Source organism: Macaca fascicularis, chromosome 11 (assembly GCF_037993035.2).
Source record: "Macaca fascicularis isolate 582-1 chromosome 11, T2T-MFA8v1.1".
NCBI lineage: Eukaryota > Metazoa > Chordata > Mammalia > Primates > Cercopithecidae > Macaca > Macaca fascicularis.
The window spans coordinates 108,302,588-108,326,523 of NC_088385.1; the positions used below are offsets into that span (position 1 = coordinate 108,302,588).

The 23,936-nt window shown below is 39.4% G+C and overlaps 1 protein-coding gene across 1 annotated transcript in view; it reads left to right on the plus strand.

The window, feature by feature from the left end:
- The window catches only part of UTP20 (UTP20 small subunit processome component), a 108,826-nt gene that overhangs the window by 18,633 nt on the left and 66,257 nt on the right, over positions 1-23,936 (plus strand). Inside the window, exons 13-25 of the mRNA XM_005572002.5 lie at positions 1,049-1,204; positions 1,340-1,428; positions 3,900-4,005; positions 7,344-7,494; positions 8,127-8,189; positions 9,276-9,434; positions 10,873-10,949; positions 12,807-12,886; positions 13,112-13,352; positions 18,184-18,369; positions 20,239-20,329; positions 21,829-21,914; positions 22,481-22,606. Coding sequence (XP_005572059.3) covers positions 1,049-1,204; positions 1,340-1,428; positions 3,900-4,005; positions 7,344-7,494; positions 8,127-8,189; positions 9,276-9,434; positions 10,873-10,949; positions 12,807-12,886; positions 13,112-13,352; positions 18,184-18,369; positions 20,239-20,329; positions 21,829-21,914; positions 22,481-22,606 — 1,611 coding nt within the window. The remainder of the gene's footprint in view (positions 1-1,048; positions 1,205-1,339; positions 1,429-3,899; positions 4,006-7,343; positions 7,495-8,126; positions 8,190-9,275; positions 9,435-10,872; positions 10,950-12,806; positions 12,887-13,111; positions 13,353-18,183; positions 18,370-20,238; positions 20,330-21,828; positions 21,915-22,480; positions 22,607-23,936) is intronic.

Below are 23,936 nucleotides of genomic sequence, written 5' to 3' on the forward strand. Positions count from 1 at the left end.
TGGAAAACGGGAGTGATGTGGCAACTAATGACTCACTTTTGTTTTTTAAAGCATCTCAGTATTTCGTAAGATTTTTGCAGATTGTTGAGTCATGATTATTACTAAAAAGACTATATATATCAAGATGTGGTGACTTTAAGGAATTGATAATTAAATTAACTTAATTATCTATCATGATTTCCAAACACTAAACATTCTGGTAAGTATGAAACAAAAGAGAATGTAGCTTTTTGGTGAATTTTTTTTCTTTTTCTTTTCTTCTTTTCCTTCCTGCCCTTACCTGACTGTTTTTTGATGAATTTTAATGATGAAAAGGGCACAAGAGTAAAAACCTGATATTCCACTTCTATTGCATAACAAGCTAACCAAACTGGAGTTGGAGGATAAATTGTAAAACAAATCATTTAACTTATGATTTCTGTGATTTTTCTTTTGATTAGATTTTTGTCTTTCAAATAGGACCGAGGTATAGCACACTGGCAAAAATAAAAAGAGGCTAACAAGAGTAGTACCAGAGTCACAGATATTCAAAACAGAATGTCATGTCGGAAAATGTCATTGAGCGACTGTGTATCTGGTCAAAGCAGCAGGAGAAAATTACTTAGATATCATAATCATGTTAGTGGCATTCGTCAACTTCATCACAGTAACTCTGCAACATCATTCTACATTTGTGGATAGTAGTAAAATTCATGTCAAAAAGGAAAGGGAGAATGGACGAAGTCAGTTCATTCCAGTGAATTGCCAATCAAAAACATGCCCAGGAGCACAGAATTGAGAAATCATACTTAAAACTAGAAGAAACTTGGTTTCAGTTATAAAGCAAATTAAAATAGAAGTGAAAGGAAGTAGAGCCAGTGGAGCTGAAAAAGCCTCTTACTGAAAACTCAGTAAATGACTCACATTTATTTAGCTCAACCACCACCACCAGTTCCTTCCCTCTAATGCGCCACAATGGTAAGAATCCAATTTTATTTCAGACTTCAGAGGGCAACAGCGATTACATTCTCTGTTATTTTAAACATATATGTTTTTTTTAACCCTTCAGGTCCTATATAAAGCAGAAGAAGACTAGATCCAAGGGAAGAAACAAACAGTTTCCAGTATTGGACCATCTTTTATCTATAATTAAGTTACCCCCAAATAAAGATACTATTTACCTTTCACAATCTTGGGCAGCCCTGGTGGTGTTGCCTCATATTAGGTAAGAAAATAAGCTATGTTTAATTTTGAAAGAGATAACATGCTGATTAAAATATGTTAGCCATTCCTTGCTGTTCTCTGAAACAAACCACTGAATGCCACTTTGAACTTTTCCCTTTTTCTCCCACTTGGACAGACCTCTTGAGAAAGAGAAGGTGATACCACTCGTCACCTGCTTCGTAGAGGCACTCTTCATGACTGTTGATAAAGGAAGCTTTGGGAAAGGTCAGTTACATTCATCATGTGTTTTCTTCTCTTCTTTTCTGGCACACTCAAAGTAATTGTAAACACATGGGCTATTAGAGAATAATACTTACATTGTGTTCTGGCATAACCCCCTGGATGATAAATCTGGAAGAAACGAGGATATGGTGGGTGTGTCTCACTTTTACCACATAATGTGGTGACTGGGTCACGGTGGCTTGAGCATAAGTAAGGGGACATATCAAAAGGATGCCATGGCTTTGAAGGCCATTTGTTTTAGAGCCCCATACCAGATCCTATTTCTCATCTCCCACGTACATCTGACTCCTAGTATGCACCTTATGCTCCAAGCAAATCCATTTGCTTACCCTGAGAAAGATACATTCTTTTACAACTGTGTGGCTGCCTTTGCCTATGTGTTTCCTCTGCATGGAGACCTTTCTAGGTCTTTGTCATTCAGTGAACTCTTGCTTATCTTTCAAAACTCGGCTCAGGCACAACACCTCTAGGAAGGCCTTTATGACTCTTCAGGCAGAATTAGACTACCCTGCCCAAAACACCATTTCCTATTGGATACTTACATGTCTCCCCCACTAGCCTGCAAACAGCAAATCAAAAGCAATTATTTAATATTTTGTTTTATTCTAATGCAGAATTTTTTTAAAAATCATGCGTACATAGTGGTCATTCATTCACTTAAATATTAATATTACTGTGCTGCATTCTGTGTTAGATACTAAGCAGATGTATTAGAGAATAAAGTGAACTCACCACATGTCAAGTGCTCTGTAGCCATATGTGACTGGTGGCTACTGTACTGGATTGTGGCGACATATTAGGACAAGTATTTTTATCATTGTAGAAAATTCTGTTGTACAGCGCTGATCTAGAGCTTAGAGCAGGGACTGGTAAAATCTTTTTGTACAGGACCAGACAGTAAATGTTTTAGGTCTTATGGGCCACATTCAGTCTTGGTGGCATATATATATATATATATGTGTGTTTATATATATATTTATAAATATATATATATGTTTATATATATATTTATATATATTTGTATATATTATATTATATATATTTATATGTATTATATATATTTTTATATATTATATTTTATATATATATTTTTTAAACAACCCCTTCAAAATGTAAAGATCATTTTTAGCTTGCAGTCCATATAGAAACAGGCTGCCTACCAGATCTGACTTGCAGACCATAGTTTGCTGACCTCTGGGCTAGAGACATAGTTTGCTGACCTCTGGGCTAGAGACTAAATGAGTGTTTAATTATCATTAATTATGCTGGATACCATGGCTTAGACCTGTAATCCCAACACTTTGGGAGGCTGAGGCAGGAGGATCACTTGAGGCCAGGAGTTCAAGACCAGCCTGGGAAACATAGTAAGACCCCCCCTGCCCCCACTCTCTTTAAAAAAACAAGGCTGGGTGTAGTGGCTAACACCTGTAATCCCAGCACTTTAGGAGGCCAAAGTGAGTGGATCACTTGAGGTCAGGAGTTCGAGACCAGCCTGGCCAACATGGTAAAACCCCATCTCTACTAAAAATACAAAAATTAGCTGGGTGTGCTGGCACATGCCTGTAATCCCAGGTACTTGGGAGGCTGAGGCAGAAGAGTCACTTGAACCTGGGAAGTGGAGGTTGCCGTGAGCGGAGATCACACCACTGCACTCCAGCCTGAGCGACAGAGCAAGATTCTGTCTCTAAATAAATAAATAAAATCATTAATTGAGTGTATTATAGGTAGTAGCCATTAAATATGTGACTTCTCATAAACTTGAAAAATAAAATCAACAAGTTTTATACCAAGATAATTTCTTAGCTATTGATAAATCCAAGCCTGTACTCCTCAAAAGTCCTAGTTTTGATAACGTCAGTGAGTGGGACCGTTATACTTGGTACTTATTTTGGTTAATGGAACATACATACATTTTTATTCTCTACTTCTGAGTATTTATTTATTTATTTATTTATTTTGAGACTATCTTGCTCAGTCACCCAGGCTGGAGGGCAGTGGCACGATCATGGCTTGCTGCAGCCTTGACCTCCCAGGCTGAAGCAATCTTTCCACCTCAGCCTCCCTGGTAGCTGGGACTATAGGTGTGAACCACCATGCCCAGCTGATTTTTAATCTTTTATGGAGATGAGGACTCACTGTGTGGCCCAGGCTGGTCTTGAACTCCTGGCCTCAAGTGGTCTTCCCACCTCAGCACCCGCAAAGTGCTGGGATTACAGGTATAAGCCACCATGCCCAGCCTTATTTTTCTCAAGAAAGGTAAAATATAGGATCTGGAAACTTCTCTTTTCTGTTTCTTTCTGTTATATTTAGATGTTTGACAGATAATTCTTTGGAAGGCACGAATTCACTTTAAGAACTTCCCATAAGTAGCAAGTATTTGATAAATAAGGTATTTGATAGTTACAATGTCAAAGAAATAAGTAATGTGGTTTCTCCTGTTTTTCTGCCCTTAGGGAACTTATTTGTTCTTTGTCAAGCTGTAAATACTCTACTAAGTTTGGAAGAATCTTCTGAACTTCTTCATTTGGTTCCTGTGGAACATGTGAAGAATTTAGTATTGTAAGTAAACATCTTCCAACTGGCTTAGTAATGAATAAAATATAAAAGCCTCTATTGTGAAATCTTGGACACAATGAAAATCCCCTTGATCTGTTTTATACCTGAGTTGTATTCACATAGTGAAATTTAATATTGATTTAGATCCTCCAGTTAAAATAAGTACATTTGACACAGTCTTTAAATACAGATTCATCTTTGTAAAGGGTGTTTTACTACGTGTGTAGATTAATGTGGTCAAGTTTGAAGGGTTTGTAATTCTGATCATTCCCAGCTGTAACAAGGCATGGTGTTGACCTTTTATAACTTCTCTAATGGTTCCAACAGGAACATTCCCACTCTTGTTCGGCCTCAACTTGGCGTGATCAGCATTTCCAAAAACTTCCCTGTGTTCTTTTTACTACACACAGAAACCATCCAGTTTCTTTTTTGTTGTTGTTGGTTTGGTTTCTGTGTTTGCTTTTTAAGAATAGTTCAGCCAGCCTTAGATTTTGGTAGTAGCACAGAACCATTTGGGGGGAGTCAACAATGTATCTTTTCTAAACTGTCAAGACTTGCTGCTTTTTCCTGAAGTCTACTCCATTTTATTTCAAAGTGTTTTAAAGATTTATTCATGCACTTTGTTCAGTAGTTAATCATTTGCTCTTCTCACATGCCAAGCCCTGTTCTAGGCACTGTGAAACATAGTGAATAAAACAGACAAAATTCCCTGCCTTCTTGTAGCTAGTGTTGTAGCCAGAAGAGGCTCTAAATAGAATAAGTAAACTGTATAGCGTGTTAGGAGGTGCTAAGTGCTGTGAAGAAAAACAAAGCAGGGTCAGGGGACAGGGAGAGTCCAGAGGTGAGGGGAGCGGTTGCAGTTTTAAATCAAAATGATCTTACCAAGGAGGAGACGCTTGAGCAGAACGCGGAAAGCAGTGAGGGACATAGGCCATGAGGATACCTGTGGTCTGGGCTGCTCCCTGGGTTCCAGACCTGGAGGCGACATGAGTGCCAACGCTTTGTGGGTGTGGTGGGTACCTGGCTCGAGCAGCAAGGAGAGGTCATGTTGGCTGAGCAGAGCACAAGAGTGGGGGTAGGAGAAGAGGATGTAGAGGTGGAGGCAGTAGACCTCCTTAGGTCACCACAGGGCCTTGGCTTTTACTCTGAATGAAAGGGGAGGCCATGGGAGGATTTTTGGCAGTGGAGTGACTTTGACCTAAACAGAATCACTCTGGCTGCTATGTTAAGACGAGACTGTAGGGGAATACTATAATAATCCAGAATCTCTTTGCCTTTCCAAATCTGGGTGAAGTTGGCATTTCTCCATGGTTAATTGTATTGGTTTAAATTAACTTCCTTTAGAGAGGATTAGTTCTTTGACATCACCACATTTACCGTATTACATAGTCTCCCTTTTAAAATCATTCTGTTTAAACTTCTCGTACTTTCACCCTTGGTATAAACAATTGAAGGTGGCTGTAGAAGTTGAAACAAAAGACACACATAGCACAGAATGGGGCCCATGTTCCCCCTGGGGAAGGCCAGCTTGCCTCCCAGCCAGGTGGCTCTTAAGCCTTGGAGACACAGAGATGTCCAACAGGAGTGGCTCTGGTTTTGAGGGCAGGGGCATAAGCTTGCAGAGTAGACACAGGATTCTGTTCTCTTTGCTATGCTAGTGAACTGATGAGCACCTAGGTTTCACAGCCAAGACGCCTGGTTTTGAGTCTTGAATCCACCACTAACTAGCTCTGTAGCCTTGGGTGACTTAGTTAACCTCAACTTGATTATCTCTCAAAAAGGGATAGCGAAGAAAAAAAGGAAGGAATAGAAATCTCACCTTGTAGAGATTAAGTTGTACAATGCATGCAATAATAGTAATAAACAATTGCATTGATTGTGTCCTTACGCGCACATTATGTACATTGTTTAATCTTCACAACAACTCCATTATGTGTGGGTACTGTTATCAGTATAGATGGGGGAACTAAAGTTTCAAAAGAAAGCCGTGGTCTGAACTCCTGATGAGTCTCCTTTCTTCCGCTCTTGCCCTGCTGCTTCTAGGTGTAGGACGTGCCACTCTTTTGCTCCCCACCCTCTAATACAGTGCTTCTCAACTGGGAGCAACCCTGGAGACTTTCTGGCTGTCAAGTGGGGGCAAAGAGCACTGTTACTGGAATCTAGTCGGTGGAGGCCAGGGATGCTGCTGAGCCCCCTGCAGTGGGCAGCACCGCCCTCCACCACAAAGAGTTCTCTGGCCCAAAATGTTGGTAGTGCTACTGTAGAGAAACCTTGCTCAAGAGGTATCCCGTCTCACTCTGTATAAAATCCAGCGTCCTCATCATGTTCCTCGGGGCTCTGTATGAGCTAACCCCTGGCTACTTCTGACATCTTCAGGCACTCTTCCTTAGCTCAGTTCCAGCTGAGATGGTCTCCTCGATGTTGCTGCAGACAAGCACACCTCACAGTTGGCATTGCAGTTCCCTCTGCCTAGAATGCTTTTCCTTCAGATACCCTTTTAGCTCACTTTTTCACTTCCTTCGGTCTCCTCCTTTTAGGAGCACCCCTGTATCAAATGGTGCTTCTCTTCAGCCCCACACCATGTCCCCACAACTCCCTGCATGCAGTCTTTGTCAAGCCTTTTTCCCCTGGTTTACTTTTCTCCATGTCACTCATCACTGTCATAGTACTTATTTATTGGCTGCTTTCACCTACTAGAATATAAGTTCCAAGAAAAGAACTTTGTCTTTTGTTAACTGCTCTATCTACAGTATCTAGAAAAGTTACAGTACATAGTAGGTATTCAGTGAATATTTGTTGCATAAGGATGGTACTAAGAGGTTAAGCAACTTGCCTGAGGTTACACCGCTCATGAGTGATGGGGCTAGATTCAACCCTGGGCTGCCCTACCCCAGAGCTCGTGTGTCAGACCACTTGTCTCTACTACTTTCCTCATTAGCTTGTGCCTGGCACATGACAAACACTTAATAAATATTACATATATATATTTTTTAACAAAGACTGTGTGTGTGTGTGTGTGTGTGTGTGTGTGTGTGTGTGTGTGTGTGTGTATCTCATATGGCTGTCATTTACAACTATGTGGATTGAAGAGGCAACATTGGAGTCTAGCATATTCTACTCCCTCCTCTGCCTGCAACCAGCTGTGTGTCCTTGCATACGTCACTCATTATTGCTAGGCCTCACATTCTTCATCTATGAAGTGAGCCAAATGTCCACATGAGACTTTTGCCTGTTACCTTTTACATTTTCTTCATCAGTGATCATTTTCTGTGGCTTATACTATAGTCTAGATACTCTGGGTCATATGGTGCAGTTTGGGTCTAATGAACGTCTCGTTGCAGAACCTTTCCTCTGGAGCCATCTGTGTTGCTGTTGGCTGATCTCTATTATCAGAGATTATCCTTGTGTGGCTGCAAAGGGCCACTTTCCCAGGAGGCTTTAATGGAATTATTTCCCAAGTTACAAGCAAACATTTCAACTGGTGTATCCAAGGTAATGGTGTTTTGCGGTAGTGTGTCCGCAGTCTCTCTTCTCCTGTTTCTATATGGACTGCAGTGATTTTCAGAGCATCTTAGTTAGAAAGTGTTGCTGTGGAATGATTTCTGTTTAAAGCAATGATTCTTAAATGTTGGCCTGCAAACTGATTGCAGTAGGATTAGTTAGAGAGATTAATAAAAATACAAATTCTGGGTCCCTACCCTCAAAGATTCCAATTCAGTAGGGCTAGGGTAGAACTGAAAAATCAACATAGTTTTTTTTTTTTAAGTCTTCTAGGTGGTTCTCCTGCTCATTTAGGTATGCAGAAATACCTGAATATTGTACATTACTTAGGAATAAAAATCACTAACTTTAATTGAATTGTCAGCTTAATCAACTTCTTAGTACTTATTTACAGACATGGTTATAGTGTCATAGTTCAAAGAAACTACTAATTGTTCCGTGTACTATTTTAACTAGGTGTTGGTTGGTGTTGAATATGAAATAAGGGCTAGAATAGGCACGTATTACTCTGGTCAAATGGTATTTTTTTTTAATAGTGTAAAACGTAAATCTTGCTGACTATGAATCAGTTTCTTTTTATGGTAAAACTTTGGAATTTGAAAGATGCCTTTTACTTTCTCCAGATTCGGCTTTTGACAATAAGGATCCTAAATCATTTTGATGTCCAGCTTCCGGAATTAATGGAGGTATTTTAACTGTTTGAGTGGATAGGTTTTAAAAAATATATAGTTTTACATATTATTGTAGTTTCCAAAATGATACCTTTGCAGAAAATTAACACATATATATCTATCATAAATTTTTTTTTTTTTTTTGGTAACTCTTACTCCTGTCTACCCATAAAGTCACCACTGGAAATCCACTGTTAATTGGTGAATATTCTTTCAGACTTTTTGAATACACACACACACATAATTTAAACAAATGATATCACGGGGTTTTTCCATATGATTACCTCTTTATCTACCTTATACCTCATTTCTTTTCTTTTTACGGGGTCTCACTCTGTCACCTAGGCTGGAATGCAGTGCGTGATTTTGGCTCACTGCAATCTCCGCCTCCCAGGCTCAAGCGATCCTCCTGGCTCAGCCTTCCAAGTAGCTGGGATTATAGGTGCCTGCCACCACACCTGGCTAATTTTTGTGGTGTTAGTAGAGATGGAGTTTTGCCATGTTGGCAAGGCTGGTCTCGAACTCCAGACCTCAAGTGATCTGCCCACCTCATCCTCCCAAAGTGCTGGGATTACAGGTGTGAGCCACTGTACCCAGCCAGTGTCTATCTCATTCCTTTTGAAGTTTGAATACTACTCCACAATTGAAAATGTCTTATTTAGCCATTTGCTTGTTGATGGATGGTTAGGTGGGTTTTGCAGTTTTTTAGGGTTTCAAACAATACTACAGTGAACATCCTTATACAGATATGTTTATGTAGGGAAATAGTTCCATAATGCAGTTTACTAGGAGTAAATTTGTGAAGCGAAAGCATGTATATATTTTTATTTCAACAAATGTTGCCAATCAATTTGAGTGACTTGAGAATGATTTTCCTGTTTTTTAGTTGTCATTTATGCACTAGACACTAAATTATCTACCAAGAAGGAAATGGTATGGGGAGAAATGAATCATTTACCAAAACAAAAGTGTTGCTTATTTCATTAAAAATATTCACATATTCCAGTTTTTCTGTTTTTAGACCTTCGGTCACATTTAATGTTCGTTTTGGAAAATCAAAATACTGACTGGTCTTCTCCATGGTTTTCTCTGGTTATTCAGGATGATGGGCTCTCAGAACGGCAGTCTGTCTTTGCTATATTACGCCAGGCAGAACTTGTTCCAGCAACTGTGAATGATTATAGAGAGAAGCTTCTTCATTTAAGAAAACTAAGACATGATGTGGTGCAGGCTGCTGTCCCTGATGGGCCGTTACAGGAGGTAAAAATAGTGTTCTTTTTTTTTTTTTTCCTTTTTAATTCATGCTTTAAATCCTATTTTGGGAAGCATACCAAGTAGTCACCAAAATAATAATAATAATTTAAAAATAATAAGGGAAATCCCCAGTTCTCTTAGATGCTTTGAGTTAAATAGCTCTGCCAGCTTTTTCAGTAGTAGGAATAATTTAGTATTCTCTGTTTCAGGTGTGAGCCACCGTACCTGGTCATGTTAGTACCTTTTTAGGAATGAGTAAGCAGGGGCTCATTGAACCTGAGTAATGCAGATAGGTAGGTAGATAGGTAGGTAGGTAGGTAGGTAGGTAGTGGCAACAGGAGGACTCAATGTCAGGTTTAAAGCCTGTTCTTCACTAGATTTTTTTTGCTGCTGCAGAACATCAGCCCTCTATGTATTTTTGTTTTTGTTTTTTGTTTTTTTTCTTTTGAGACAGAGTGTTGCTCTGTCACCCAGGCTGGAGTGCAGTGACACGATCTCTGCTCACTGCAAGCTCCGCCTCCCAGGTTCACGCCATTCTCCTGCCTCAGCTCCCGAGTCACTGGAACTAGAGGTGCCCGCCACTACACCCAGCTAATTTTTTTGTATTTTTAGTAGAGACGGGGTTTCACCGCGTTTAGCCAGGATGATTTCGATCTCCTGACCTCGTGATCCGCCCTCCTCAGCCTCTCAAAGTGCTGGGATTACAGGCGTGAGCCACCACACCCGGCCCAGTCTTCTATGTTTTATATCAGGGTTTTCATTCCGTGACCCTTGAAGATACATCGCAGACCCCTTTGGGAGTAAGGCCAAAAGGAGGCATTCTCCCTTCAGTCAGAGCAGTTCTTCTCTTACCTGTTTTATGTATTAGGATCTTCTGTTTCATTTGGAAAAAAGACTGCTGCTAGAATATATACAAACACCACACCCCTAAATAATAATAAAACCACCAGTCTGGATGGTGCCTCCCTAGCACATTACTCCCTAGTAATAATGACCCTTATTCCAAAAGGTGACTGGGAAACTTTGGACTTTCTGACTGAACTTGCAAAGCCTCAGTCATTCACATCATGTTTCCTTGCGTTCTTTGGCATGTGTGCATTACTGACTACTGTTGAAGTTTTGTCTTAATCTGGCGACAGCAAGATTTGTTAGAAGGGAATTTAATCATTAGTCAAATCTGTACATTTAAATGAATGAACACCTGGAGTGAATTTGAATACTGTATTTGCTGCAGCGATTCTTTATATTTTAAATAGTGAGTGACATTTTGGGGAGAAGAGGAAAATTAGTATACAGTGAATTTTGGATTGGTGCCTGCAACTTTTTTTCTTATCGCATAGGCTTCTTTCCAAACCTCAGGTTGTCCAACTTGGGATGTTTGCATTTCAGTACTTCTGTATTGTATTTCATTACCCACTATTAAACTAGTCTCCTGTAATTGCAGGTGCCGCTTCGTTATTTGTTAGGCATGCTGTATATTAATTTCAGTGCACTCTGGGATCCTGTTATTGAACTCATAAGGTAAACATGGGTTAAATGGGATGAAACTATTATACTTTAATTACTGCAGAATGATGGGGCCCAGATTATACTCCTCCTAGGTATGATTTAAATGAATGGGTATATATGGTATTTACAGTACTTTAAATCCTTTGTGAGACAAGGTGAATTAAAAATAAACATGAAGAATTCTCTCTTATGCCACATCTTCAGTAGTTCCATTGTTGTATGTATGTCTCTGTGTGTGTTGAAATAACTTTGGAGGAGTTTCTCTTTTTGCTTTTTATGATACTTTTGTGTTCTTAAAATTTGTTACAGCAAGGAAGTATAATAGTTGCATAATTTTATTTCTATATATTGAGTCACTGAGCCATACTTTAAAAATAAAGACTTTTTCAAAACCTTGCTGTCTAGCATCCAAAATCCCTTTAGCCCCAAAAAGCCTTCAGTGGTCACGTAGAAAATACATGTTATAGGCCGAGTGCGGTGGCTCATGCCTGTAATCCTAGCACTTTGGGAGGCTAAGGCAGGCAGATCACCTGAGGTTGGGAGTTCGAGACCAGCCTGACCAACGTGGAGAAACCCCATCTCTACTAAAAATACAAAATTAGCCAGGCATGGTGGCGCATGCCTGTAATGCTAGCGACTCAGAAGGCTGAGACAGGAGAATCGCTTGAACTCGGGAGGTGGAGGTTGCGGTGAACCGAGATTGCGCCATTGCACTCCAGTCTGGGCAACGAGCAAAACTCTGTCTCAAAAAAAAAGAAAAGAAAATACTCATTATGGCTCATGTAGAAATCTGTCTTCAGACATTTGCCTTCAGATAATACACACTCACTTTTTTATCAGATTGGAAATATATCATGTGAGGCCTTTCAAAACCCCAACGATTAGTTATTCTTATTTGACAGAATAAGAGAGTTAACATTTATAGACCAATCCCTTTACAATTTGAAACCAATTTGTCTACCTTTACTACCCTTGTCTACCTTTTCCTACACTTTGTCTACCTTTTACTACCCTTCAAAGCCATCAAAACCAATGTGCCAAAAGCAAGATTCTCCCAACATCAGCTTCATTATTTTGTTTATTATACTTTCAGAAGAGAGAATTTGACATACGTGTTACCAGTAGCACACTGTCAACAGCGTTGGTTCTTCAATTACTGAATGTCATGAGGCATTCTCCCTAGTGGCTGGGCTGTCTTCCTGTTGGGTACCTCTTTCTGTTTGGAAGGACAGAAACAACAACATACCTGTTGGTTTGTTTTCTGAGTAGAGTCAGTCTGCAACATACACAGTTCATGTCATGTATAAAGTTTATGCATACTCTTAGAAAATTAGTGACAGAATATTCGAGAGTATTGTTGCTAGGATATCAAACTACATAAGCACTTTATGTGATCCATCTAATGTCTCCTTTTAAGTTCTGAAAAGTATGTTTCATGTAGTTAGTAAATGTTTATTTTGCCTTTGTGTTAATAAGTGTATTTAAATTTGGTGGAGGGAAACTCACTATTTTTAAGTTAGTTTTGAACAAACTGACTTTTCTCTCCAGAGGGCTCCTTCTTTTCTTAATGGATCTTATTCATGCCCCATGCCCCAGTTTTAAAACTGTGCCTTTAAAAATTATTTTCTCTTAAGGATCTACTTATATTTTTAAAAATACTCTTTAGTGCTTTATGACTATAAAAATAATTTGTGCTCAGTGCAGGCATTTTGAAATATATAGAAAAGTGCAAAAGGTGTTTAGAACTCCACACTGAGGGATAACCTAATTAACATTTTAGTTATATCCTTTCACTCTTTTTTTTTTTCCCGTGAGCAATCTTAAAATGACCGTTCCACACTTTTTGTTTTGTGATTTTTTTTTCCATAGTTCTCATGCACACGAAATGGAAAATAGGCAATTTTGGAAAGTCTACTATGAGCATCTAGAAAAAGCAGCTACACATGCTGGTATGTAAGGGGTTGTGAGGAGGCTGCAAAGAAGAATGGTTAACTGTTTTGTTTTTACTGCTTAATTACGAAATTGAAAAACAGAGATGAAACGTATATTATCTTGATAACTTTTGGGAGTGACATTGTTTCCTTACATTATAGAGAAAGAAATATCCTCTCTTGAGGAAATACTTAAGATAAATGTTGATATTTGTTCTGGTGGTTTTGACAACTTTCTTGCAGAGAAAGAACTACAGAATGATATGACAGATGAGAAGTCCATTGGAGATGAAAGTTGGGAGCAGACCCAGGAAGGAGATGTTGGAGCTCTTTATCATGAGCAGTTAGCATTGAAAACTGACTGTCGGGAAAGACTTGACCACACCAACTTCAGATTCCTGCTCTGGAGAGCTCTGACAAAATTCCCAGAAAGAGTAGAGCCACGGTCCAGGGAGCTTTCCCCGCTTTTCTTGAGATTTATCAAGTAAGTTTCCTCTTCTAAGAATATGTCCCTGGTGGGGCATGAAGAAGAGAACATGAGAAGCATTAACCTCCCAAAATGGGCTGAGTTCTTGTTTTTTTGTTTTTTGTCTTTTTTCTTTCTGCTTCCAATCATCCATTAGGCTGAGTTATTTATACATCTGTCACATTTTCAAATCATTGGCGCAGCTATAAATCACTGGCTCTATCAGATAACGACTAAACCAATTTAGTTCACCATTTAATTTTGATCTAAATCACAATTTAACCAGCACACCAATGGTATTAATAAAAACGTCCAGGTTACAGTATAAGAAGGGCCACATTGACTTTGATTCATGTAGAAAGGCCTTATTGTTTCTTGCCCTGTTATTCATTACTTTATTGCCTGCCTGGGGCTTGAGGATATTTTCCAGTGACCCAGCACCAACACTGCTTGGGGCCTCTTGGTGTTTCTGCCTATGATGCTGAGGAATAACAAGAGTTTTCTGGAGCATTGTTTTGTTTCGACTGGATATGCTATGTGAGAGTCTGATTGTATTAAAATTAAAGATGAGGGGTGTGGTGTGCAGCACATTACTAAGTAATACATAAAAAGCATGTTTTACTATAGTAGTTTCCTGGGAAAATGCTGTAGGGTTAGGTCAAGCAGGCCATAAACCACAACATGCCTGGCTTGTTCAGAGAACAGCAAGATCTGAGTGGTTCTAGCAGAGTGCTCCAGGGAGGACATGGTTGGAGGTAAGGGCAGAAAGTCAGCAGGACACGAAAGTGTATAGGCCTTTAAGTGAAAGGAAGGACTTTGGCTCTTACTTTCGGTGAAATGAGAAGCCATTTGGAGGTTTAAGCAGAAAGCTGACCTGACCTAAGTTTTCTTAAGGATTTTTATGGCTGCTGTGTTGAGAATAGACTGTAGAATGACATTGGTAAGAGTAGAGAGACCAGTCATGAGGAGATTGCAAGTCCAGGCAAGAAGTGATGGCGACTTAACCAAAGTTATAGCAGTGAAGATGGGTCTTTTTTGAATGATTTCAATTCGATGAGATACATTTATGAAAGGTTGCAACTAGATCAGCCTGTGAGATTTGCCGCAGATGTGGGATGGGTGTGCGTGGTGGGGAGTGGGACAGGAAGGAGGGAGGGAAGGAATGGGGGAGCGACAGAATCAAGGTTGTTCCCTAAGACTTTGGCCTGAGCAACTAGAAGAAAGTTCCCATTTACTGAGATGGGAGGAATGCAGGAGTTGCAAGTTTTTCAGGGAGAATTAAAAGTTCATTTTTAGATGTTTTAAGTTTGGGACACTGAATAAATAACCAAGTAGAGTTGTCATGTGGAAAGGCATTTAATTTAGAAGTTCAAACCTCAAGGGAAAGGTTTGACCTGAAGATAACAAATTGGAAATTATCAATATATGGATGGTATTAAAGATCAAATAGGGGAATAAAGTCATCTAGAGCATAACTGTAGGGGGAAAAGACTTTCGGGGACTGATACCAATATTTCGAAGTTGGGAGATACGGAACCAGCATAGGAGGCCGGGAAAGAGTGATAGAAGAAGAAAGACCACTTGGTATCCTGGAGACCAAGTGAAGAGACTAAAGGCGGCCGTAATCAGTTGACTCACATGTGTCTGAGAAATCAATCAGTTGAGGAATAAAGTGACCATTGGCTTTGGAGTGACCTTAGAGTGACCCACATGAAGGTGACCTTACTGAGTTGTTTTGATTAATCTGATAGGGATGACAGCCTGATTAAAATAAGCTGGGCCAGGCACAGTGGCTCATCATGCCTGTAATCTCAGCACTTTGGGAGGCCTAGGCAGGTGGATCATGAGGTCAGGAGATTGAGACCATCCTGGCTAACACGGTGAAACCCCGTCTCTACTAAAAACACAAAAAATTAGCCAGGCGTGGTGGCGGGTGCCTGTAGTCCCAGCTACTCGGGAGGCTGAGGCGGGAGAATGGCGTGAACCCGGGAGGCGGAGCTTGCAGTGAGCTAGGATCACGCCACTGCACTCCAGCCTGGGTGACACAGCGAGACTCCATCTCAAAAAAAAAAAAAAAAAAAACCTCAAGAAAGAGGAAAAGAAAAATGAAAACAGCAAGTTTTTGTAGTAAAAAAGAAGCAGAATAGGGATGTAGGTGGAGGGAAACGTGGGGGCAGAGAGGGAGCTGTTGTTGAGGTTAAGACAGTGTTGGCTGGGCACAGTGGCTCACACTTGTAATCGCAGCACTTTTAGAGGCCTAGGTGGGCAGAACACATGAGATCAGGAGTTCAAGACCAGCCTGGTGAAATCCTGTCTCTACTAAAAATACAAAAATTAGCTGGGCATGGTGGTGTGTGCCTTAAGTCCCAGCTACTTGGGAGGCTGAGGCAGGAGAATCACTTGAACCTGGAGGCAGAGGTTGCAGTGAGCTGAGATCGTGCCATGGCACTCCAGCCTGGGCAACAGAGACAGAATGAGACTTTGTCTTTGCTCCCAGAAAAAGAGTTAACAGTGTGTATGTATGTGATACCAGTGTAAATGATCCAGATGGGAGGGGAAAATTGGTAATGCAAGAAAGGGTAAAAGGGCTAGAACCAGCCAGGCACGGTGGCTCACACCTGTAATCCCAGCACTTTGGGAGGTCGAGGTGGGCAGATCACAAGGTCAGGAGTTCAAGACCAGCCTGGCCAATATGATGAAACCCTGTCTCTACCAAAAATACAAAAATTAGCCAGGCCTGGTGGCCTGCACCTGTAGTCCCAGCTACTTGGGAGGCTAAGGCAGAAGAATCGCTTGAACCCAGGAGGCGAAGGTTGCAGTGAGCTGAGATCGTGCCACTGCATTCCAGCTTGGGTGACAGAGTGAGATTCCATCTAAAACAAAAATAAAAGGCTAGAATCATGTCTTCAAATAGGTAAGAGGAGATGGATACAGTGCATAAATTCAAAGGTTTGCATGAATAATTCATTCTGGCAAGGCACAAGCAAAGATGTAGCAGGTCAGTAGATATAGTGGCAGAAGAGCAATGATTTTCTCTTTTTCAAATAATTCTTTGGGCATAAATTTATAGAATAAGAATGATGTTTAGCTTTTTTTGCTTTGTTTTGAGGGTTATATAAAATAACGTTTATCAGTTTTTTGAATTACAAGGGCTGTACATATGCCAGCTGGCATTTGTGGTATTAGTAGCATATAAACTTCATACCGTGTTAATTTTCCAAGTTTTTCCCTAAAGAATTAGTTTACCCCATAACTTAAGGATAAGATCTTACTCTAACGGTACGAGATGCTGTGGGGTAGAGGTAGAAACAGGAGCCTGTAACAGGGAGTGGGTCTCTGAGTTTAGAAATATTTAGAGACTAAAGATACACAATTCTAAGAAATGTTTAAATTAATACTGGTTGGCATGGATTACCTGTAAATAATACATTTATAGATGATCTGAACTAATGAAAAACCCAAATGTCACCTTGAATTATGACTCTGAAGTATATCATAGGCTTTTTATTTTTTGGCTAGCAATTTATATTTCTAAATATGTTTCAACTAATTTGTGAATCCCTTGCAAACATTCTCTGAGATGAACCAAACCAGGAACAAGAACAAATGACTAACAATGGCAACAGCATGCTAATAAAAGGTTATATTTAGTGAGTACTTACTGTGTGCTGGGCCCTCTGATAGATGCTTTATGTGAATTGTTTTATTTAATAGATGAAAGAGTGACATGCTGTTCATGGAGATAAAGGTTACAGAATGTAATATATGGTTGATTAAATGTTGCACGTATAATAGGTATGTTATTAAGTGGATGATGGCGTAGTTTGTAACTTGCAGAAACTTTACTTTTTTCATTCATCCAGTTTTTGATTTATTAAGTGCTAGATTCTGCTAGATGAAAATACCCAGTACCATAGTGTCCCAGCCCTCAGATTGTAGTTTAATGTTATTGATCTGGAGGTTAACTTGGGCTAAGCTAGAGTTTGTTTTAGGAGGGTTGGTAGGGCGCTATCCTATTTTATCAGTGTGTTTTTGAGTGAGGACTTGAAAGCCCATCCAATCAGTTTCCTAGCATCTTTAGCCCAGTGCCCTGCATTCAATAGACAACAAAAGGTTAATTGTTTGGATGAGTGAATGAAAGTGACACAAACTAATACATTAAATGACAGACTTCAAGATAATATTCATTAATTGCAACATTGGACTAAAAATAAAGGATGAAATTTAATAAGAACAAAGTGAATACTGTATTAAGCTTAGCTGCACAAGCTAAGAAGAGATAAAACATAAAGACTCATTGATTTTCATTACATGGACATTCAGTTTCAATCTTTGTCATGTTGTGGCTGCTCAAAAAATTTCTGGAGATGGTAGTTCCATCTGTCTTATCAGTCCATACCTGGAGGACTAAGTTTTGTGGTGCTATGATACTTTCAAGAGAACTTTGGCAAAGTAGAATGTATCTGATGGAGAGTGACCAGCACAGTCCTAATGCTATACGTTAATCATTTAATATCATACATCCCTAACCCCTCATCCCCCAGTGATGGTTCCAGAGACAGGGAGGCTGATTTCCACTTAGTCCGAAATAGACATTTCAAATATTTTCAATAGTATAACAGTGGAATGGGCTATCTTCTACAGTTAGTGATTGGCTTGTCAAATAGCATACTAAAGAAGGGCCAAATTAAAAAAAAGAGTAATATTGTGGAAGCTTGACTAAGGTGCCACTGATGTCTCTTCAGTGTGGGAATCTGTGAGCTGTGGACATCTCTCATGAGCAGAATCAGGACCTTTCAGATTGGTGTGCATTCTTTATCAGTCTCCCGTGACTTTCTTTCCACGGTAGCAATGAGTATTACCCAGCAGATCTGCAAGTTGCTCCAACTCAGGATCTGCGGAGAAAAGGCAAAGGGATGGTGGCAGAGGAAATCGAAGAAGAACCTGCCGCAGAAGATGATGAAGAGTTGGAGGAAGAGGCAGTGCCCCAGGATGAATCCTCACAGAAGAAAAAGACAAGAAGAGCCGCAGCAAAGTAAGTTCACCATTGCTGAAAGATCACAGATCCACAGTTCTAGGAGGAACAGGAAGAGGTCTCTGTGGCTTTATACAAAATCAACTACTCAGATAATTATTTACATAAGCACTACATCTTCCTGGGATTTTCTTTAACAGCCTAAAACTGTCAGTCTTCCAAGTTTTTTTGTTGGTTACTTATTATTAGTTTTTTCTTGGTTAACCACATAATGTTAGTTTGGGGGACTTTTGAGAGTCGTCTAATTGTAGCTCCTTTTTATAGATGAAAACTTTGGGACCTGGAGTGTTTGGATATTCTTTTGACCTTTGTCGTTCACTTTCCCAGCATGAGGGTATTGTGTTTGCATCCTAGGGGACCATGTAATGGAACATCCTTTTTCTTATAAATAATCATGTTAGCGCTTTTTTTTTTTCCTTCCACCTACCTTCCCACCATCCTGTTAGCACTTTTCTCTGCTTTTTAACTTGTCTCCTACTGATTACTTTTTTCTCATGCTGTTGTTATACTCTCTTTCTTATTCTCTTAGTTGTTCTTTTACCTAAATTGTTAGAAACCTAGAAGAAGTGATCATGCTTTTAGAAGTTACTTCAGCTTAGTTGATGATTGAATTGACTGTCTCAGGTCTCCTCGATTGGTGCAAATGTTATTTTAACACTTTAGATCTCAATCTGATATGCCCATTTGTTGCGTATTTCCCTCGAGCCATTTATTAGTTCATCCATTCAATAACTGTATTGAGTACCCTTTGCTAAGTGCTGGCGTGCAGGGATGAATTGTACAGAGCCACTGCAATGCAGGAGTAATAGTCAATCCTGCCTGGGTGAAATATTTTTATAGGAGAAATATTTTTAAAGAAGGTATTGGAGCGCAGTAAGGAATTCCAGGCGTGGTGGCTCATGCCTGTAATCCCAGTACTTTGGGAGGCCAAGGTGGGTAGATCACTTGAGGTTAGGAGTTTGAGACCAGCCTGGCCAACATGGTAAAACCCTTTCTCTACTAAAAATATAAAAATTAGCCAGGCGTGGTGGTACACGCCTGTAATCCCAGCTACTCGGGAGGCTGAGGCAGGAGAATCACTTGAACCCAGGAGGCAGAGGTTGCTGTGAGCTGAGATTGTGCCACTGCACTCCAGCCTGGGCCACAGATCGAGACTCCATCTTTAAAAAAAGAAAGACCCAGGGAAGGCCCTCTGATGCTGAAAGATGAAAGTTTGCCAGACAGCTAGAACAAAGAAGGTCTTGTCCACTAACAGAAATAGTGTATGAAGCACAGGGGCAGGAAAGATTACTGCCAGCCTTCATGTCACTATACAATACTCTCCCCTTATCCATGGTTTCACTTCCCACGATTTCAGTTACCCATGGTCAACCACAGTCTGAAAATACTCAGATATATTTCTTCTTCCTTCTGGTGAGCAAGAGCCATTGGTTGCCTAAACCTGGACCTCTGTTGCCTGACATCTGTATTTACATTATGTGAAAGTGAGGGAGAATATATTCTACTACTTTTTGTCTGCCACGTAGAACCTAGACGAGGAATAATTCCAAAAATCATCTGAGTTCAATTTTGGAATATTTTACTATTTTGGTTACTTTCTAATTTTTGTTCAATTTAAACCATTCTGAGCATACACTGAATGATTTTTTTGGTGTGGAGAACCTGAATTTTAGGGACAGGACTGCCCGAAATACGAGATTTCTGGAGAATAATTTCCTAAATGTAAATAACTAAGTCTTGTTTGTATAATAGTGAAACTATAGGCAGGGTGTTTGAAGTTCTATTCAGAATAAAATTGTAGATAATGTCAGTTTAAGAAAATGATGTCAATTCTTTAAATCTGTAACACTCTGTTTTGTTTTTGTTTAGGCAATTAATTGCTCATTTGCAAGTTTTCTCTAAATTTTCAAATCCACGGGCCTTATATCTGGAATCCAAATTATATGAGTTATATCTTCAGGTCAGTAAAGTAAACTCTTGGCACTATAATTCTTTGTGAACTTTTCTCTATCATTTTCTTTGTCAGAGTAGCTTAGATTTTCAATAATTGCTGAATAGGGCCTATGTCTACATTTTAAGTATTAAAGGCTTTTTTTTTTAATTAATAGACATATTTTCTGTTATCTTGAGAAACAATTTTAGCACTTACTTAGCTGATTTTAAAAGCATTTTGGGTGACTGAACATTGACTGGCTGTGTTAACAGTGAGAATAGCAAACCATGAATTATATCATGGAAATTAGCTCTTAGAAGGGAGTAGGGTTTATACAAAAAAACAAGTGACTACTTTTCCCTTCTAGTTTAGTGAGACTTCATAAAGGACTGGGATTTCAGGATCTATTATAGTCCATTGCAGTCATAATTATGTGGCCCTGAATTTCAGATAAGCTTGCAGAAAAAAATTAATGTCGGGCCGGGCACTGTGGCTCATGCCTATAATCGCAGCACTTTGGGAGGTCAGGAGATGGAGACCATCCTGGCTGACACGATGAAACCCCGTCTCTACTAAACATACAAAAAATTACCCAGGCGTGTTGGCGGGCGCCTGTAGTCCCAGCGACTTGGGAGGCTGAGGCAGGAGAATGGCATGAACCTGGGAGGCGGAGCTTACAGTGAGCCGAGACCACGCCACTGCACTCCAGCCTGGGCAACAGAGCGAGACTTCATCTCAAAAAAAAATTAATTAATTAATTAATTAATGTCAGAAACGAAGTAAGCATTGGATGTCATTCTAAGCCATCTGGGGAAACAGATTCTTTTTTCATTTGGATGTTTTTCTTGGCATCTTATTGACTATCATTACCTTCATAGGATAAGAGATTTTCCTTAGTACATGACCAGCCCGGTTGGCTTAAATCCAGATTCACATAGAGAATTGGCCTCACCAGCCTGGACACAGATGCTCATGTCTGTAATCCCAGCACTTGGGAGGCCAAGGCGGGCAGATCACCTGAGCCCAGGAGTTCGAGATCAGCCTGGGCAACATGGTGAAACCGCATCTGTACCAAAAACACAAAAAATTAGCCAGGTGTGGTGATGGGCGCCTGTGGTTCCAGCTTCTCAAGAGGCTGAGGCAAGAGAATTGCTTGAACCCAGGAGGTGGAGGTTGCATTGAGTTGAGATCGCATCACTGCACTCCAGCCTGGGCAACAGAGTCTCGGAAAAGAAAAAAAAGAGAGAGAGAGAGGATTGGCCTCACCCAAAAACTGGTAGACCCCAGGGTATGACTGTGGGATGCAGGTGTCAGAGAGTTTTGTTTCCGTTTTTTAATTTGCACATATTCTGTTCATCTTTTTTTACTTCCAGGAAAATGTGAAGCTGTTGTTAGCAATCAGGTTTGGGTCTTGTCTAAAACTTTAGAATTTAGCAGATCTCATTTAGCAAATAACCACAAGTAAATTGCTGTCCTATGGTATATGTATGTATGACTTCATTAATTCTATAAAATATTGTTCTTAGTTGTTGTTACACCAAGATCAAATGGTGCAAAAAATAACCTTGGATTGCATAATGACATATAAACATCCTCATATCCTCCCTTACTGGTAAGTTGCGTGAAGCTGAAAGAACTGCTATCTCTTTGGCTGATTTTTATATTTCTGCATAAGAGCTTCTTCTAGAATAATTTCTTAAAGGCCTAGGAAATTTCCCTTTTTTCTGAGGTCATCATATTTCCAAGCAAGAAATGAAAACGAGTAGTATATTTGTTGGGTTGTTCTCCATAGGTACTAAAAAGAGAATGTTAATTTTTAAAATGTGTTGTAAATATTATGTCATTTTCCTCTTCTTATTAATATAATGCCATAAAATCTTGGTGGTTACTTAGAGAATCAAAGTCACTCTAAGAACTGAAGAAAGCTTTTTGTATCATGCTTTTTTGAACAGCTGAGTTATGGACAGAATCTAATCTTCTCTAATCCATTATGCCTTTTGAAATGTGAAAATCTGTCATTTTAGGAGGTTTTTTTTAGGATTTTCCTTTATGGATATCAACCAGAATATGTACTATATACCTTATTTTAGTTATTACTCTGTGTACATATTTCACTCTTTCATTATTCAAAAGCACTGTTGATAAAATGGTGATATGTGCTATTCTCTGTTTTTAAAGGGAAAACTTACAAAGGTTGCTCGAAGACAGAAGCTTTAAGGAAGAGATAGTGCATTTTAGCATTTCAGAAGATAATACTGTAGTGAAAACAGCCCACCGAGCAGATCTATTTCCTATTCTGATGAGGTATTTATGCTGTTTAAACACTGATTTTTAAAAAGTTAATAACAAACACAATTGTGAGTGTAGTATTATGGTTCTTTCAACAATTGTAATAGAATATTTCATTTTATATTTTCCTTTGATTGCATTTTCTTTGGAGATGGGGTCTTGCTCTGTCACCCAGGCTGGAGTGTAGTGGCATGATCACAGCTCATTGCAGCCTTGACCTCTCAGGCTCAAGTGATGCTCCCACCTTGGCCTCCCAATGTGCTAGGATTACAAGTGTGAGCCATCACGGCCAGCTGCTTTTTTTTTGAAATGTACTTTTGGGAGAAGTCAAATTGTTATAGAGACTAATTTTTGTTCCTAACATAAAGAAAGATCTTTATTTATTTATTTATTTATTTTAGAGGGAGTCTCACTCTGTCACCCAGGCTGGAGTGCAGTGGTGTGATCTCAGCTCACTGCAACCTCCACCCTCTCAGGTTCAAGCTATTCTTGTGCCTCACCCTCCTGAGTAGCTGGGATCACAAGCGTGCTCCACCATGCCTGGCTAATTTTTGTATTTTTAGTAGAGAAAGAGTTTCACCATGTTGGCCAGGCTGGTTTCAAACTCCTGATCTCAGGTGATCCACCTGATCTCAGAGATCCCGCCTCTGCCTCCCAAAGTGCTGGGATTACATTCGTGAGCCACCACACATGGCCCCTAATATAAAGAAAGCTCTTACCATAGTATTGTAATAATAATATTAAAATTGAATTTAATATTTTCCTAAATTTTACTGTTGAGATACAGTAGAAATAATTCACTCCATTTTCCAAATATCATGTGATATTTAATGATGTTATTATTCTGTTAATTATAAATGGTAGAGCACAAAGATGATCCATAAATAATACAAAGTTTATATATGCTGGGTATAAAGAAAAATGAAGCTTAAATCTTTCATCTCACCAGCTCTGGAATGATAGGAATTGGAAAGATCATGGGATTGGGATTTAACAGAGGTTTGCTTTTGTTCCAACCCTGTACTGTGTAGTTCTATCAGATAGGGAAAGTTTTTTAGATCCACTGGGCTTCTGTTTCCTTAATAGGAGCTGGTTCAGTTGTGCTCTGGAGACTCTGCTAGTACTTGTCTAATGGCTCTCTTTAGCTCCATTTGTAGCCAGCATCAAGATTCCATTTATAGTGAGCTTTAAGAACTTTACTATAATAGACATAAAAATATTTGAGTCAGTGAATATACAAAATTACAATTATTGGTGGATTACAGAAACAAAAATAGCAGAAATCATCTTATATTTTATAAAATGTTTTATAATCTTTTTTCACTTAATATTTTACAAGAATTCT